General features: G+C 40.0%; 1 protein-coding gene and 1 long non-coding RNA gene across 2 annotated transcripts in view; one reads left to right on the forward strand and one right to left on the reverse strand.

The window, feature by feature from the left end:
* Positions 1–1,193: 1,193 nt before the first annotated feature.
* Positions 1,194–5,952, reverse strand: LOC121295598. Its single transcript, XR_005946948.1, has 3 exons — positions 5,370–5,952; positions 4,526–4,633; positions 1,194–1,612 (listed from the first exon to the last, which is right to left on the reverse strand). It is a non-coding gene; the product is annotated as an uncharacterized LOC121295598 (long non-coding RNA).
* LOC121295597 (55 kDa erythrocyte membrane protein-like) overlaps positions 4,811–19,928 on the forward strand; it is a 44,392-nt gene continuing 29,274 nt past the window's right edge. Inside the window, exon 1 of the mRNA XM_041220451.1 lies at positions 4,811–5,251. Coding sequence (XP_041076385.1) covers positions 5,126–5,251 — 126 coding nt within the window. The 5' untranslated portion in view covers positions 4,811–5,125. The remainder of the gene's footprint in view (positions 5,252–19,928) is intronic.

A 19,928-nucleotide genomic window follows, 5' to 3' on the forward strand; every position in this document is an offset into this window, starting at 1 on the left:
TAACAATTGTACAGTATTTATCGAGATTACTCATGACTTCAAGGTGATGTTGCATTTTATCCCCTGAAAATACATTTTACTCTTTGTGTTAAAATTAGAGGGTAAGTTACTCGCAGACCAAAACCTTATCTGGAGCGTTGATGACAACTGCAATGTATCTAAACAAAACAAGCAAACAGAAAAAGCTTGACACATCTTACTCAAGTGCTCCATTGCTGTGAAAGAAGTGCACAATTTTGTTAGAAATGTACAGTCTTTTTATAGATGGCTAAAATGTGGGTTTTATCAGGGCTTTTACCATTTTATACTGTGTGGAAATATCTACTGAATAAACAGCAGTCTCCAGTGTTATTTTGGGGTTAGGATAATAGAGTAAAAGGCATCAGATAAACAGCAGTTTCATTTTTATTTTGTTTCACTATTGCTCTAATTGTATGATGTGGCCCTTATGAAGATGCCTGGTATAAGTACAAGAAAAATGACTATGGGCTAGTCTGGAAAATTGGGGAAAATATGAGCAACGTGTGTTCCATAGCAGAGGCATGCTGTACACAAATCCATTGTCTACTGTCAGATAGAAAGGGGACTTTCCAGGGTGTTAAGGGCAGAGCTGCAGAAGGGTTTCCCAAACAAATACAATTTAGCAATGAAATAAACAGCAACAGACCAGTCTGGACACACAGCACTGCTTGCGCGCAGTGTATTTGGAACAGCATTGCGTGTACACAGTGAGTGTATTTGGGTGACCAAGTTGCATGTGTTTAAAAATACAACAGCTGCTTGTCTAGTGCTGTTACTGTACACAGGCTTCAAACACAAGCACTTGAAGATGGAGAGGTAATCCAGACTCCAGAAGAGATGGTAAGAATCAAATGGTCTTTGTGATGAAGCGTTAATGCAGGAAGTTTGATCACTCCGCCACTGGGTGTTGTGTGCCCTGCACTAACCTTGTGTTATTCTTCAAAAATAGCCTGAGGGAAACCAAACTCAAATCATCAGAATCTACTCCCTCATACGCTGTGCAAATGCTGCTTTGGTCATGACAGTGGTTTTGTGGGTTTGTCACAGTGGAAATGAAACAGTTGTTTTTCTTGGATAAACGATCCCTCAGGGCACAAACAGAGCACTGAAACTTCTATTCCAGTTCCACAACACAGCAAGCTGAAACAGATTCAAATAAACAGGCTTGGTGGCATTTATTATTTAGTCACACTATAGTACAGGTGTGATCATCCATAATTGTCTTGATTACAAATTGTTACAGTTTTTTTAGAACTTTACATTGTAGGTAAGGTTCAAATATGATTAATAAGAATATACAGAGCCTGCTCATCTTATTTTAGAACAAAAAAGGATTGTCTTCTCCTTTTAAACAAATATTTTGTGGTTCTGCTTTTGGCATTTAACAACACTGTGAGGCTTTGAATCAAGAGATAGCTGAACTTCAGTTTGATCCAGGTTTTTCCTTTCAGGTCCTTTTCTCTTACAGACGGCTATCAAGGGTTCATGTTTGGACTTCTAGACAGCCCAGGACTTTAGAGCTTTACTTCTTTCCAGCCCCTCGCCTTTCTGGCTTCTGGTTTTGTCTCTTTGTCCTATTCTTTAAGAAATACTGAAAACAAAAAAAAACAGAAGCACCTCCTATAACTAAAACTAACTTGCAACAGGGAGAAATTGCAGAATAAATGTCATCTTTGCAAAACTAATGAGTCAGAGGGACAGCCAATATACAGAAAATGTGTGCTGTATGTCGTTGGTGAAGCAGCACTAAAATACTGAATTTATTTAAAGGCTCTGTGTTTTGTAACACAGTATTTATGACATGAGAGAGTGAAAGTGGACTGATGACATGGCATAAATGTGACTGGCTGTAGGTTGGCACACATGCTAGATACTGCATGTGTATTGTATTTGAAAACACGTTGTTTTCTAATTGGTCACTACCATGGGGAGCTAATCTCTGAATGGCTGAAAAATAGTATTGAAATCCAGAGAAAAACGGTGTGTGGAAGAGGCCTTGATTTACTATTACATGTAAGAAAACAATCAGTGTTTACCAAGGTGCAAAATGAAACGATAAAGTTCCTTACGGCTGTGACTCTAACACATGGACTCATTGAACTCTATTACACACTGAAATTGAGCCTGGGGGAGGGGTTGTGTGAAAGTCAAGCTGAGAAAAGCAGAATGCAAAAACATGATTTCAGTTTTAGTGTGCTGTTGTTCTGTGTCTTGTCAGCAGGGGGTGCCAAAGAGTACAGTTAAATCATAAACCAAAACAGATGTTTTGTTAAGAAAATACATCAAGGACTATTATGGAGTGCACACGGCTTGACCATTCGTTGGTGTTTGGTGAGGCTGCAGCAGGGTCTGTTAAGGTGTTTGGTGGTTCGTTGGTGTTTGGTGAGGCTGTACCAGGGTCTATTAAGGGGTGTCTGCAAATTCAAAGCACAATTCGCAGGAATAAAGAATGCACAATTGATAAATGAATAGGTTTAGTAAAGTATTATATTGTATTATTGTTGCAATGCCATTTTCAGTGCAACTATACAAACAGTTTAGAGGAGTGGGGTGGGTACTGGGACCCCAACTAAAACGCCCCCAGGTACTTTCTGAATGGATGAATCCAGGTGAGACAGACTTGACTGTTATTGTACACACATTGTTTTATCAGAGTCACACTAAACCTGGCTCTCGTGTTTTGCGGACACAGGTTTGAAGCTCTGGATCAATGTCTCCAGTGTATGTCCCTGCATCAGGACTCCTCTGTTGAAATACTGCCCTTGGGATGTGCTCCCTGCAGTGCCCTGCGCAGCTGTATGAAAACACACCAAAGCAAGACTTGCAAGCAGCCTCTGCTGATTTCAGAAAACACAGCAGAGCAGAGCTGCATACGCTAAACAAAATTAACAATATTTATGTGACTACAATGTACAGGGTTTGTTTATGTTTGGGCCTGTACCCAGCTCGGGACCTGGTGAGATCATACTTGCTTCTCACCCCTAGTATTGTCATCGTCTTGCACCCTGGGTACTGGACAAACCATTATAACCAGAGGGGCGTGGCACCCATTCTTATTAATGAACCATTACACACCACACTTGGTCCCATGAACCCTTGTAGCTAAAGCTCAGGGAACACGGGTCGGAATTTGGTTTCAGGACTAAGTGTCAGGCTACTGCATGCACACCATGGGAGACGTGGGGTTTGATACAGCAAGGTTGCTTCAAACTAGGTCTCCCAGTTTACTGGAACCAGGTTTCAAGCCACAGTTCCTGAAAAAGTGGCTTTGTGTTCCATCAATTTAAAACATAGCAGACTTATATCAATCTGTACAGGGCAACTGTGTCATGTGAGGAATGGTTGTACTGCAATACTTGTGAAGAAGAACAGTAAGTGTGTCTTTCCTGTTGGGCTGAATGGAAACAGAACAGATTACAAACAGCTTGTCAACAGAAGTGGAATCTGGAGGCTCCAAGGGGACAGACAGGGTTCCTTCCTTTCACCAAACAGCTTGTTATTGTTGTTCTTCAGCAGCAAGTAAGGAAAATGTGCCTTTAGAGTATTGTAAAACTACCCATAATCAGCACCAGCATAATGTAAAGCCACCAGGCAAGTTCCATTAATACTAGTGACACCAATAAAATACAATGAATTGAAAGTGATCATTGTTATTATTACTGATGGAACAGAAGTTAATTTACAGTATATACACTAACATCCTGCATCTATATAGTATCTCGAAGTGCTTTAATTAATATTCTTCAGTGTGGAGTCTTCCTGCGGGCAATTAGCATAATTACTTGTACTTGTATGATGAGCAGAGAGAAAATTACCTAGCATGTCTGCACCACCGTGTGTATATCACATGATTGTATTCAATAGTCAGAAGCATAACTGTGGCTTTCCCTTTCTAAAGGTTTCTCAGTGTTTTTGTACTGTATTGTTGCACTTTTACTATGCTTTTCCCATGGTTATACTATGCGTTTACCATAGCTTACCCAGGTTTTACATGTTTTTAATGTGCTTTACCATACCTCTCTGTGCTTTACATGCTTACCTCTGCGTTACCATGCTTTACTACACTTTGCTAGTCTTTTACTATGGGAAACTTTTATAAGTGTCTGTTCCCATGAAAATAATTATAGTAAAGAAATATTCTCTTAAACTGGAATTGCAAACGACAGAAAGAAATTAAACTGTAAGAATGATAAAGTTGCAAAACGGGTCTACTGACAAGAGTCTGGATTTAAGACTGAAGACATACAGGCGCTCCTTGTCTTTCTGTTGTTTGGGAAAACGTCCGTAAAACCAGCAATGTGGGAAAGGAATCTCCATCATGTAGAATATGTCTACAGTGTGTTCATGTAATTATGTAATGCTTCAACTCTATTCAAGTCGTGGAACTGCAAACCTTCAAGACATGGACATATTGTAATTTTCCTGGATTCTAGTGAACTATTATAATATCTAGGGTACAGAGTACTTAAGCCTAGTAGCCCTAATGTTACAACACCTTGCTCACCTCGCTATAGTTAGACGGCCCAGACTCCAGACACAGACCCCGCGAGGACTCGTCTTGGTAAACTCCATTACAACCGGGTAGATGGGACAAAAAACAGCACTCTCAGGTCTAAAGGGTTTATAGGAAAAAAAAAAAAAAAAGGCTGTTGAGGACGAGTTTAAATGTATTCAAATACATTGTGACAGGAGGATTAACTCTACATATATAATTGTGTTGCTTATGCAACGCGTCCCCCACTAAAGCGCTGTTTGGTTGAGTCCTGTGCCTCTTGCACGAAACGGTTTCAAGGAAGCTGCAGTGTGCAGTGCGCTTCAGTCCCCTCATTAGTCACTTATGTTTACTTGCTTTGTCAGCTGAGCTCGGTGAGGTTGTTTTGTGTGCCTCCTTGCACTCTGAAACTGGACTTAGGACTTGAACCCTGAAAGAGGTTTTATCAGCGAGTTACGGCTTGCTGACGGCCCTTTTCTCCCCTTTCTCAACGGCAGCAGCTAACCGAACCAGCAGAACGGCGACGTAGGGTACTCGTTTAATTAATAGAAATTAGAACCACTAGCAGTCTAGCAGTAACAGTAACAGTAGCAATTGCATTGAACCTTTAACATGACACTCAAATCTAATAAAAATGAACCCGCTGCCGTATTTGAGCGAGTCAATAGTAGTGCACATACCGCGCTTTCAGACCTGTACCTGGAGCATCTACTGCAGAACAAAACCAAGCCGGAAAAGGTAAGGAATATTTTATATCTATTTAATGTAAAACAAATATTGTGCTGCTCAGAACCAATTATGCAGTGCCGATATGTACTACATAATTATTAACCCATATGTAATTTGTTATACATACCATGGATATGAATATTTAGGAATCAAACCAGTGTTGCCTGTGCGCACGGGAGCTGACCCTTACTTGTTTTTAGATCTAAAAACAAACTGCAAACCAGCTCTGTACCCAAAATGTGTGATTCAGTGCTGAAGTGTTATCAAATGAAAATACCCTGCTGAAGGAATAAGACAAAACATTTTTTTGTTATCTCAGAATTAATGATTGAGAGTTGTGTTTGTCAGAAGGACCCTCCTTATGAAAGGAAACGGAGCTCCATTCTTCTGTCTAGTCAGTGGAATGCAGCTCTTGTAACTGTTGATTCTTCAATAATATGCAGATTCCCAGAGACCCAGTGATCTCAACCAATCACTTTCTGAGGTATTAAATTAAAGGTGTGCTAGGATCTTAAAAACCACCCACTTCGGTAATCAGCTAGCTTTCCCAGCCCCATTATGCAGGTGAACTTTGTTTCCTTGCAGCTCCAGAGCAGCTCTCTCCTCCCTGATGCTCTGCACCTATTAATGTCCCCTTGTTTTCCTCAGCAATGTTTTGTAATCATAAAGTAAGAACACACTAAAATAAATACCAGAAAAAAAAGAAAAAAAACTCCACTGTTTCATCCCAGGGCTGCTAAGGAGCTAAGTTGTTTCTTCTTAGTTTTAAAGTGAGTTGTTTGGGTTTTGTTTTTGTTTTTTTCCTCTCAGTAACACATAACACTGGAGGGAATTTCAGCCATGTTTTAATTTTTTTTACATCCCTTATTGTCCTGTCAGGATGTCCCTCTGCTGTTTCTTCAACATGCCTTATGCTGCTCAGAAAAGAACAGTTGTGTGTGCTGATGACAGTGATCAAGTTTGGGAATTTAAAAAGGAGAATGTTTCACTATTTATTAACCAGACCTGAACTAAATAAAGTGCAGAACAGTTGCTTCTTTCCTTGCACAGTTTCTGAAGTATCTTTCTTTGTACTGATATTCCAGTTGTGATAGGTGAAAGTTCCCAGTGTTTGCTCCAGGACATAGAGACTGAAGGTCAATGTGGCCCTCTCTCAAAATTTTAGGGGGGCATTTTCTTCAGTGAGGTGGTCAATATGTTTGATTCAGAACCAACCACCATTTCTTATTTTTGTTTGTTTTAAATATGCTGTAGCAGGGCGGTAGGAAAGCCCTGCTTAAATGTGTTGTGGTGTTTATTTTTATAACAGGGTCTCCTCCTCCGCCCCTGTATCATGTTATTTTGTGTTTGTATTATGATTATGATTTATTTATTTATTGTATTTATTTATATATGACGGCAAAGCACCGCATGTTGTTGTTTTTGTTTGGGTGTGTTCTGACTGGGGCGAGGGGGCAGCTGGTCCTCTGCCAGGAGTAATTGAATAAACGCATGCAGTTTGTGGCTGAGGGCTAATAGAATAAACCCCTCAGCCACTGTATAAAAAGCCTGCTACGCTTTCGGTTTGGGGTGGGTGTATGGGGGAGTGCGAGTGAGCCAGAGGAGATATTTAAAACATCTAGGAACAGTGAAGGCGATTTGCCTAGCCTGACCTGGATTGCATTTGTATTGTTGTGTTCAGGATTATTTTGTTTAAATCTTTTATTTCGCCCTGTGAGCAAGAGTGTTTTTTGTTTAAATATTTTATTTATTTTTGTGTTTTAAAAATAATCAGCACGCTGCACATCTTTTTCAACTGCAGTACTTGCCTTTGTGTGCTTCCTCATTCTGGCCTGACATCACCGCAACGCCATTTCCTGTCACATATGCCAGCAGAGTTTACTTACCTTTTGTTTCTGAAGAACAAAAAATAAAACTGTAAAGCTGTAGCTACAACCAAGGTGTCTCTACAATACTCAGCTGTCACTTTTGGGGAAAATATTGGGAAATGTGTCACAGTGATGCTGGTGTATCACTGAGTAAAGGATATTCATTGTACCAAATAACACTAGAACCGGGCTTTTCAGTCTTTTCAAGCTGCATACCCCTTTCCAAAAAATGCGGTCCACTGAATATCCCCATCTGAGATAGACATAATAAAATGAAAACAAAAAAAAAGGTCTGTACAATAACATGATACAACAACGCACAAGCCTTGGAGTGTGTGATGGATACAATTACAAAAGTTACTTTATAACAGATAAACCATTTTATGGCAAGCCAAATTATCATTTAGACATCTCAAATTCATTTAGAGATATCTCTAAATATTTGAAATATCTCTAAATCATTTCCAGATATCTCAGAATATTTGAAGATATCTTCATATATTTAAAGATATCTCTAAATCATTTTATGATATCTAAAATACATTTAGAGATATCTCAAAATGATTTACAGATATCTTTAAATGGAACTTTAAATGCAATATCTAAAATGCATTTTCAGATATCTTTAACTCTTTAAATACTTTTCAGATATCTCTAAATCATTTAGAGATATCTCTAAATAATGTGATGTTCATTTAAAGATATCTCTAAATCATTTGAAGATATCTTCAAATAACTTCCTGTTCATTTAGTGTATTCTCGAAATAACATCCTGGTCATTTAGAGATATCTTCAAATTCAAGAAGATATCTTCAAATGAACAGGAAGCCATTTCAAGATATCTCAAAATGACTTCCTGTGAAAATGCTCTATGTTTTCAGTGGACGTCCTGTCCATTTAAAGATATCTTCAGATGAACAGGAAATTATTTATAGATATCTGTAAATGATTTAGAGATATTTCTAAATGAACAGGAAGCTATTTGAAGATATCTTCAAATGATTTACAGATATCTTTGAATAATATGTGGATTTGGCTAGCATGGTGCGCCAAACTGTCATTTACAGATATCTTAAAATTAGGGTTTTAAAGATATCTGTAAATCATTTGAAGGTATTTTCAAATAGCTTCCTGTTCATTTAAAAATATCTCTAAAATGTTTTAAGATATCTTCAAATAACTTTCTGTTCATTTGGAGATGTCTCTAAATCATTTGAAGATACCTTCAAATAAACAGGAAGCCATTTTGAGATATGTTAATGATTGGCCTGCCATCAGACATTTCATGTTAATACAAAATGCATTAATTTGCTACGTATTCATATTGCGTCTGGTCTGGGAAGGGGGACACACGGGCGCGTTAAGAGAAATTCAGCGGGACATTTTTTATTTCGGGGGCATTGGCACAGTGGCGTGACCTAGCGCGAACACTGAGTTCTGCTTGTGGTGGAAATGAAAATATTAATGATAATCATAGATTTGTACCATATACTTTGCAGTCCTTTCTTTTCTGTCACTAAAGTTCACTAATCCTGACATTCAGAAAACTGTTTCTTCCAAAATGTGACAGAAGGCACAGAAAGCACCCCTCTGTGTCTCTAGGTTCTGACGACCGTTCAGGAACATACCTTATGCCTGATGAGTAATCTGTGTCTGGGTTAAACTTACTTGCTAACAGCTGATTTAGCTGTTAAGTAGTGGTTGATTTATCAAGCATGGCTACTATTCTGGGCTGTCACACATTTTATGCAATCCACAATTAATGTAAAGGGGACTCGGACACTGCTCAGTCAAAACACACCCTGGTTTCCCTTATTGAGTGGTGTTGAAAAAGTCCCTTCATTTCAGTTCGAGATTCCGGTTTAAGGGATATGAAATATTAAATGTAGTTTAGGATTAAATGTGAAATGTGTAATTACAGAAAGTAAGATTATAACAAGATTATTACAGCAAAGTGAAAAATGGGTCAAACTATTCCCCAGTATGAGAGATTATATTCCACCTTTGACAAAAACTTACTATATTACCTGCATACGCATAGCATGGTGGAAACCTGTCAAGCACAGCATAGTGGAAACCTGTCAAGAAAACAGCACAAAACTGCATGTTAAAAACAAGGTTAGGTATAATTATGGGAAAAGCATGGCAGAAAACTGCAAAATTAAATCTTTAAAAGGGTTCCCCACACAAATGTGGTATATCTTAGGCGATCTGAGCTCTAGTCATTCATTATCTCACATTAAGCTCAGAAGAATATTGGCATATAAAGACCTGCTTACCATTTGGTAAATATAAGGATTCCACTGTACAGCTATGGACAATTCCATCACCTGGAATTTCAGGACTGAGACATCATTTATATATATATATATATATATATATATATATATATATATATATATATATATATATATATATATATATATATACATACAGCTCTGGAAAAAAATTAAGAGACCACTGCAAAATTTTTCTTAAATCAGCATCTCTACATGTATGGCAGCCATTCCATTCCAGTGTCTGTTGAATTCCAACACAGGCACACCTCATTCTACTGAATGAGGTACTGATTAGGGGATCACCTGAACCAAATCTTATTTAATGAGGAAAAGTATAAAAACCACTCCTGTGGTCTTCACTGTCCTCTTGCAATAGGACCAGCTGGATGGCAAAACATTGCTAGTAGTACCTCAAAAGTAATAGGAATCAAAAAATAACTATTGACCATGCCCAAAGAGTTGAAAAGGAAAGTTTTGAGTGAGGAAAAGAAGGGTTCAATTCTGGCTTTACTGGCAGAGGGATACAGTGAGCGTTGGGTTGCTTCCATCCTTAAAATTTCAAAGACGGCGGTTCATAAGAACAGTGTCAAGCAGCACACATTGGGGACAACAAAGCTACAGACCGGCAGCGGGCGAGAACGACTCTCCACTGACCAGGATGACCGCCAACTCATTCGAATGTCACTCAGCAACCGTAGGATGACATCAAGTGACCTACAAAAAGAATGGCAAATGGCAGCTGGGGTGAAGTGCACGACGAGGACGGTTCGAAAGGCTCCTAGGGGCAGGGCTGAAGTCATGCAAAGCTAGAAAAAAGCCCTTCATCAATGAGAAGCAAAGAAGAGCCAGGCTGAGGTTTGCAAAAGACCTAAGGATTGGTCCATAGAGGACTGGAGTAAGGTCATCTTCTCTGATGAGTCTAGTTTTCAGCTTTGCCCAACACCTGGTCGTCTGATGGTTAGACGGAGACCTGGAGAGGCCTACAAGCCACAGTGTCTCACACCCACTGTGAAATGTGGTGGAGGATCGGTGATGATCTGGGGGTGCTTCAGCAAGGCTGGAATCGGGCAGATTTGTCTTTGTGAAGACGCATGAATCAAGCCAAGAACAAGTTTGTCCTTGAAGAAAACTTGCTTCCTTCTGCCCTGACAATGTTCCCCAACTCTGAGGATTGGTTTTTCCAGCAGGACAATCAAGGTGTGGATGGAGGACCACCAGATCAAGACCCTGTCATGGCCAGCCCAATCTCTAGACCTGAACCCCATTGAAAACCTGTGATCAAGAGGAAGATGGATGGTCACAAGCCATCAAACAAAGCCGAGCTGCTTGAATTTTTGCGCCAGGAGTGGCATAAAGTCACCCAACATCAGTGTGAAAGACTGATGGAGAGCATGCCAAGATGCATGAAAGCTGTGATTGAAAATCAGGGTTGGTCCACCAAATATTGATTTCTGAACTCTTCCTAAGTTAAAACATTAGTATTGTGTTGTTTAAAAATGAATCTGAACTTATTTTCTTTGCATTATTCAAGGTCTGACAACACTGCATCTTTTTTGTTATTTTGACCAGTTGTCATTTTCTGCAAATAAATGCTCTAAATGACAATATTTTTATTTGGAATTTGGGAGAAATGTTGTCAGTAGTTTGTAGAATAAAACAAAATTGTTGATTTTACCCAAACACATACCTATAAATAGTAAAGCCAGAGAAACTGATAATTTTGCAGTGGTCTCAATTTTTTCCAGAGCTGTATATATATATATATATATATATATATATATATATATATATATATATATATATATATACAGACACACACACACTACCAATCAAAAGTTTTAGAACACCTCCATTTTCCAGTTTTTATTGAAATTTACACAGTTTAATGTCTCAATGTACTCTGAAATTAAAGCGTAGAACAAATAAACAATTGGAGATGAAAAAGAAATCATGGAATCGTTTTGTTTAACAAAATTTAATAAAACTTTGACTCATTAAAGTAGCCACCTTTTGCAGATATAACAGCCGAACACACTTGTGGCATTCTTTCTACAATGGAAATCAAATATTGTTCGGAAATTTCTTCAACACTGTTACAGAAGTTCCCACAAATGTGTTGCACTTGTAGGTTGCTTTGCTTTCACCTTTCTGTCCAGTTCATCCCAAACCAGCTCGATGGGGTTTAAGTCTGGAGACTGTGCTGGCCATTCCATGATTTGAAGCCTACCGTCTTGTTGTTTTCTTCTAAGGTAGTTCTGACATAGGCTGGAGGTATGTTTTTGGTCATTATCTTGCTGTAGGATGACCAACTAGGCGTATACCAGTGGGTATTGCATGGTGCTGCAAAATGCTGTGGTAGCTGTTTCGGTTCAGGGTGCCACTCACTCTGTGCAATTCGCCGACTCTGGATCCAGCAAAAGAGCCCCAGACCATCACGCTTTCTCCTCCATGTTTGACAGTTGGTGTCACACACCGAGGAACCATCCTTTTGCCTACTCGACGGCGTGCAAAAACCCTGCGTGATGAACCGAAGATTTCAAATTTGGATTCATCGGTCCATAAGACCTTCTTCCAGTCTTCAGTAGTCCACTGGCGGTGCTTCATGGCCCAGGCAAGCCTCTTTTTCTTATTTTGCCATCTTAGCAATGACTTTCTTACTGCCACTCAACCTGTCAAACCTGCAGCTCGAAGTCTTCTCTTCGCAGTTGAAACTGAGACTTGCTTACTTTGACCAGTGTTAAGCTGTGCTTGAAGCTGTTGTCCTGTGAGCCGCCTATCACGCAAGCTGTTGACTCTCAGAAACTTGTCTTCTGATTCTGTTGTGGCTTTGGGTCTGCCAGACCTCTTCCTGTCAGAGTTTCCTCCAGTTTCCAAGTGCCTTTTGATGATGTAGGAAACTGTACTCACTGACACCTTGGCTTTCTTTGCAATTTCTCTAAAGGAAAGACCTACACTTTTAAGGGTTATAATGGTCTGTCTGTCTTCCTTTGTTAATTGCCTTTTTCTTGCCATTATGATACCAATATACTACTTCCTGCAGTACAATACTGTCCAAATAATGCTTAAGAGGGTGTATTAACGGTCTGTTCCAGCACTGCTTTTATACAGACCGAGGGTTTGTAAGTAATCAGCAAAAGTTGGGACATCTGTAGGAATTGTTAGCATCAACTTTCAAGGCTTAATTTACTTCCATTGCTGCAGAACAGCTGTAAGTTGTTAACCCATTACTTGTTCCCTGAAAAAGGCCTTTTTGTATAACTGAAATGTACATTATTTTTCAGTTTTTGGTAACCTAAACATTTTTTTTTAAACCTCTGCCAGTTTACTGCTTACCTTTGTACCATTTCAGGTTATTCACTGGACTTGAACTGCTTAAATTTCAATAAAAACTGGAAAAATGGGGGTTTCTAAAACTTTTGACCGGTAGAGTGTGTGTGTATATATATATATAGTGAAAAAGTATTTGCCCCCTGTCTGATTTTCTGCATTTTTATATATCTTTCTGTGGCAGAGCACAGCTCTGCCCTTTATAAATTGGCAGTTATGGGGTTAAATTCCCCTACCTGCCTGGTATTGTGTTCAGGTGGCTGGGGTTGATTAGAGCAATTAACAATCAATCAGCACCCAGCCACCTGACATAAAAGGAGGCCTCAGCTTCCCATTAGGGAGAGGAGGGAGCAGAGGAAGCAAGTTGTCTGTTTGTGCTTGCTGTTTTTGATTTTGTGGGTTTTTTTTAATTCTCATCCAGTGAAGGCATCGCCCAGCCTGGAAACCTTTATTTTTATAAGTTGTTTTGTGTCTTTCTATTTGTGTTTAAATGACACCAAAGTTTGGTGCTTCTTTCATTTGTTTGGTGCGCAAGGTAATCAAACATGCACTCTTCAGGTGTGAAAAAGTTACCCCCCCCCCCCCCCCCAGTTAATTCAACCCAATTAAAGGGATAATTAGGGTCAGCTGTTTGAATACTTTGGTTAACAATGAGGCCTGATTTGGGCCAGCCATGCCCAATGTAAATCGGACTAACTTTGGCCCTTACCATCAGAGTCAAGTTGTCAGCACACAGGTTCTAGAGGCACATCATGCCACGATCAAAAGAAATTCCTGAAGACCTCCGAAAAATAGTTGTTGATGCCCATCAGTCTGGAAAGGGTTACAAAGTCATTTCTAAAGCTCTGGGGCTCCACCAAACTCCAGTCAGAGCCATATTGTCTAAATGGAGAAAGTTTGGGACAGTAGTGAATCTTCTCAGGAGTGGGCGTCCTGCCAAAATCTCTCCAAGAGCAAGGCGTAAAATCGTCCAGGAAGTCACAAAGAACCCTAGAACATCCAGGGATCTGCAGGCCTCTCTTGCCTTGGCTAAAGTCAGTGTTCATGAAACATACTGGGCACAAATGGGATTCATAGCAGAGTAGCTAGGTGGAAACCACTGCTCACTAAGAAGAACATGAATGCTCGTCTCAAGTTTGCCAAAAAGCACCTGGATGATCCTCAAGAGTTCTGGAACAATGTTCTATGGACAGATGGTCAAAAGTGGAATTTTTTGGCCAACATGGGTCCCGATATGTCTAGCGAAAACCTAACACTGCATTCCACAATAAGAACCTCATACCAACAGTCAAGCATGGTGGTGGTAGTGTCATGATTTGGGGATGCTTTGCTGCATCAGGACCTGGACGACTTGCCTTCATTGAAGGAACCATGAATTCTGCTCTGTATCAGAGAATTCTACAGGAGAATGTCAGGCCGTCCGTCTGTGAGTTGAAGCTGAAGCGCAGCTGGGTCATGCAGCAAGACAATGATCCAAAACACACAAGCAAGTCTACATCAGAATGGTTGAAGAACAAGAAATTTAAAGTTTTGGAATGGCCTAGTCAAAGTCCAGACCTAAACCCCATTGAGATGTTGTGGCAGGACCTGAAACAAGCAGTTTATGCTCGAAAACCCACAAATGTCACTGAGTTAAAGCAGTTGTCCATGAAGGAGTGAGCCAAAATTTCTTCACGGTGCTGTGAGAGACTGATCAATAACTACTGGAAGCGTGTGGTTGCAGTTATTGCTTTTAAAGGTGGCGTAACCAGTTATTGAGTCTAAGGCGGTGATTACTTTTTCACACGGGAGCACTGGGTGTTGCATAACTTTCTTTAATAAATAAATAAGTATCATAATGTTGTGTTATTTGTTCACTCAGGGTCCCTTTTATCTAATATTAGATTGTGATTGAAGATCTGATAACATTGTGTCAAAAATATGCAAAAATGCAGAAAATCAGACAGGGCAAATACTTTTTCACAGTACTGTATATGAATGAATGAATGAGCAGTCTTTAAACTCCAAAATGGGCATACTGTACATTGTTCTGCAGAATCTTTGGTTGAATAGGAGAGAGTTAGTGTACTTGATTACTTGGCTTACAGGAGTCTTTTTTCAGGTTTCTTTCAAACACAAGGGTTCCTTTGACAAGTACAGTGCCTTTGTCTCTGCAGTGTTTTTAAAGAAGTGATGTTTGAGTCCTGCACAAGTCGAGTCTTGTATTTCAGGCTGCTCCTGCTGAGTTGGGGAAAGTGAAATCTTAAAGAATACAAGTTGTATGGAAGGATAATCTTTTTCTAAGCAGGGTTGGTATTTTGAACAAAAAACAATCAAATTTAAGAAGATTACACAGCAGTGCTGTGGTGGTTTGGGAGCTGAACCCAATTTGTGTAAGTTCAGTTGAACCCACGTAGTACCAGGTGCAGTGGCAGGATTAGAGGTTGTTGCAACAAGACTTTGGCAAGCAGCTGTGCAGTACCTTGTTTGCACACAATTTGTACCCACCTCCAGAGAGTATGCTAACAACGTGGGACCTGTCACTTCACAAACTGACTCCCACAAAGCAAAATAAACTTGCTTGTTGGTATGTCCCCAGGTAGGCAATTGTACCGTGGTTTAGCCAGTGTCTGTGTGTCCAGATGGTGTTGTCTCACCACATGGGCACTTACTACTCGCTGTAGATTGTTTGCTAAATGATCCTTAGTTGATTGGCTGTGCACAAATAAACCAAAAGCGATCCTCCAGACTGGCTCAGCCCACCAGTTTGCTTGGATTGTTTTAGTAGCTCTTAAGATGTACAACATGTCGGGGTGAAGGGGGTGATTTTGAGGAATGATAGAGACTAACATACAGGGCTGGGCAAAAGTACTTGGAGACCGATATATTTACTGAAACATCTAACCCTGTGGTGTGTTTGCGACTCTAGATCACTCAGATTTCTGACCTGATGACCTGCTGCAAGGCAGAAAATAAAATAACAGTTCATTCATCCAGTCCAGGGCTGCATGTCAGATTTCCACAGCCATCCTCCACTCAGTTGTTAGAGAGGGTGCTTTTTTATATAACAATATGGACAGGCACTTCAAACAGAATATATAATAATGATTGTAAAAGTAAATTTTCTGACTGAAGTTAATCACATTAAAAGCTGTGTGTCTTTTAGGGATGTCAAGGTATAACGGTTTTATGGTAAACCGAGGTATAACTGCCACGGTTTTGAAACCGCAACCATTTTTCTATGCCATGATTACAAGTTTGCGGTATTGGCTCATTTTTGTATTCACCTTTTGTCCATCTGTGAGCCACGCTGGCATTTGGTGGTTTTGTTTGTTTGTTTCTCGATAGTTTTAATTTATGAATGAGCAAGACAGTTACGCAGCAACTGTTTCAACCAATTGCTGCGAGGGAGCATTTCAAACAATTGGCACTAAGCAGTATTATGCAAGGGCGGGTATTCATGATTTCAAACTATCGCTGGTCATATCAGCACCTGCTGCGAGAGACATTTACTGTATTGTGGAAACTACAGCGCCCTATTAACACATCGGCCTTGTCGAGATTTATCAGCCACGACACACTTCAGAAACTTCTGTTCTGATTGCTACTGTTCAAGGTCTGGGAGCTGGGAATATGCAGTGCTTGAATATCCATTTGTCATGCAAATCTAGCATTTATTCTTAAATAAATGAAATGTCGTCACCCAAGTGCTGAAAGTAAACATGGCAGATACGAAAGCAATGCAGGCCATTATATAACACAGGGCTTGCTTTAGATGTGCTTTCATTGCTATTTGTTGGTAATTAGTCTCACTGCAGTAAGTTGTCTGCTGTACAAATCCTTGACAGAGAATGATTTTGCCCAGGTACTGACTCCCTTGTTCCCACTGCTCATCACGGGGTATGGACAGTCTGGGTGCTAGTTGAATTAAGGACCCATGTGTTTGTATCGTGTTTAAACAATGTAACACTGCTATTATATGGATAAACCATAAACATGATTGCCAGACTAACCATGTTTAAACTCGTACAAGATGTCCTTGTTTGACCAAGGCGTTCCAGAAGATGGTTGTACATGACAACCAGTTATCAGTACTATGAGTCTGAATGAAACAGTCCTGGTCAGAAATGGTACCATGGTTTACACAATGTCTGGGAAGGAACTTTGAGTCATTGTTTAATATAAAGTGAAGAAAAAGGCTGTGGCCAAAAAAAAACAAGTTCTGAATTCCTGTTACTGTTAATGTAAGAGCGTTGTTTATGATCCACGTTTCGCAAAGTGCAGCGCAGCACAGCACAGTCAAGTCAGGTAGAGCTTTCTGCTTCCTGTTGTGTTTGAAGCTTGTGTGGTATTTAGGGTTTGCATTGTTGCATCGTTATCGAGATGTTAATAATGAATAAAACATGACCGAAACTTTGCAAATCCACACTGTAGTTTTCTAGGTTCTGCGTTGCCTCATCCCATGAACCACATGGCAAGCCTTTCTTCTGAATCAGCCCTATCCTTTCCCATGCTGTGTTCCCTGCATGGAGGTACACCAGGCTGCTCTATATCAAGCCTGTTCGGATCTGGTTAGGCTGTGCTGCAGGTCCGTTGGAAGCTGACAAGGCCTTGTATAATGCAGTCTTTTCTTGGCTGGGTTACTTTATCAGAATGACCCCTTCTGTCAGAACAATTCTATTTTTATAGAAATCACAGGGTTTCGCATCAGCAGAACTATACAGAAGTAGTGCAGCTGAAACCTTAAAATAAATACATAGCTGGTGGAATCCAGTCTGTATTGTTAATTTGATGAAATATTGCAACTGAAACACATGTAATTGTGTTGGTAAGTCACTCCCTGAAGAGCAGAGAGCTGTAGTGTACAGTGCCTTGCAAAAGTATTCAGACCCCTGACCAATTCTCTCATATTACTGAATTACAAATGGTACATTGAAATTTCGTTCTGTTCGATATTTTATTTTAAAACACTTAAACTCAAAATCTGTTATTGTAAGGCAACATTGGTTTTATGTTGGGAAATATTTTTAAGAAAAATAAAAAACTGAAATATATTGCTTGCATAAGTATTCAACCCCCACACACATTAATATTTGGTAGAGCCACCTTTCACTGCAATAACAGCTTTAAGTCTTTTGGGGTAAGTATGTACCAGCTTTGCACGCAGTGTCGGAGTGATTTTGGCCCATTCTTCGTGGCAGATTTGATCCAAGTTGTATGGGTTGGTTGGACGACGCTTGTTGACCGCAATTTTCAAATAGTGCCACAGATTCTTAGTGGGATTGACATCAGGACTTTGACTGGGCCACTGTAGGACATTCACCTTTTTGTTCTTGAGCCACTCCAATGTTGCTTTGGCCTTGTGCTTGGAATCATTGTCCTGCTGAAAGGTGAATTTCCTCCCAAGGACTGAAGCAGATTCTCTTGCAGTATTTTGCTCCATCCATTCTTCCTTCAGTTGTAACAAGATGCCCAATCCCTGCTAATGAGAAGCATCTCCACAGCATGATGCTGCCATCACCGTACTTCACTGTAGGGATGGTGTGTCTTGAGGCATGGGCAGTGTTAGGTTTGCGCCACACACAGCGCTTTGAGTTTTGGCCAAAAAGCTCTATCTTGGTCTCATCTGACCACAAAACCTTTTCCCACATCACAGCTGGGTCACTCTCATGCTTTCTGGCAAACTCCAGACATGCTTTGAGATGGTACTTTTTGAGTAAGGGCTTCTTTCTTGCCACCCTCCCATACAGGCCAGTGTTATGCAGAGCTATTGATATGGTTGACTGGTGCACCATTACTTCACTCCCAGCCACAGATCTCTGTAGCTCCTTCAAAGTGATTGTTGGCCTCTCTGTGGCTTCTCTCACAAGTCTCCTTCTTGTTTGAGCGCTGAGTTTTGAGGGACAGCCTTTTCTTGGCAGTGCCTGGGTGGTGTGGTGCAACTTCCACTTCCTGATTATTGATCCAACTGTGCTCACTGGGATATCCAAACACTTGGATATTATTTTGTACCCTTTCCCTAATCTATGCATTTGCATTACTTTGTCTCTAACTTCTGTAGAATGCTCTTTGGTCTTCATTTTCCTTCAGATTCACAGCCTTACCAATGATCCTTCAACAGTGGGGTTTTTATCCAGAAAATGTGACAGCAACTTTAATGGTTCACGGGTGGAGGCCAATGGTAAGGTAATTGTGTCCTCGTTAGGGCAGTTTTTTTCATCGGTGCAAACTGGGAGCTTCCACAGCACAGGGGCTGAATACTTATGCAAGCAAGATATTTCAGTTTTTTATTTTTCTTAAGAATATTTCCCAACATAAAACCAATGTCACCTTACAATAATTGATTCTGAGTTTCAGTGTTTAAAAATAAAATATCAAACAGAACGAAATTTCAATGTACCATTTGTAATTCGGTAATATGAGAGAATTGGTCAGAGGTCTGAATACTTTCACAAGGCACTGTATATTTTCTATTTTGGTACAATATTAATGAAGTTAGCATTGAACACTACTGTATTAGTAGGTGTTTACTGTTTACACATTAAAAGCAAGCTCACCATTCATTGAAAACCAAGTACAATCACAGAGACATTTCCATGTGCCTGGATTGATTGTTTCCTGACACACACTTCCAGCTCAGCAACAGCACAAGTTTTCTTCAGGGGGTACTGAAGGCTGTTTGATCCAGTGCTTGTTCTATAGGCTGTTTGATCCAGTGCTTGTGCTGTGGGCTGTTTGATCCAGTGCTTGTGCTGTGGGCTGTTTGATCTAGTGCTTGTACTTTGCCTTTTTTACATTGGCACTTTTTAATCAGTAGATATTGAAATGTGCTTTGCCCATCTCAGTATTAGCTGAGCTAGGGAATTCTTTAGACTGGAGCTTGACTGCTTCCTTATTGCTTGTGATTTCCTTCCAAGTTTTTGGGTTGGAACCATCAGCGATTTCCTGGGAAGTTTACGACAGGCACAGTGCAGATAAAGAGACACGTTTCCAGTCAGGAGGCTCGTCTTGCTCTAAAGTGCATTTTAAACAAGCTTCTGATTTTGTTGTTGGCTTGTGTTTGTAGCTGTAGACATTTCACATTATGTTGTGGCTCTTGGGTTTGCAAGTCACCAATAGGGAAACTGTGTAGTCACAGACACACAGATGTGTTGTCTTACTATACAGCAGCCACAGTATGTTTTAATGGAAAAATGTAGTAATGATATAAATATTATGCAACTAATATCTTCC

Source organism: Polyodon spathula, chromosome 20 (assembly GCF_017654505.1).
Source record: "Polyodon spathula isolate WHYD16114869_AA chromosome 20, ASM1765450v1, whole genome shotgun sequence".
NCBI lineage: Eukaryota > Metazoa > Chordata > Actinopteri > Acipenseriformes > Polyodontidae > Polyodon > Polyodon spathula.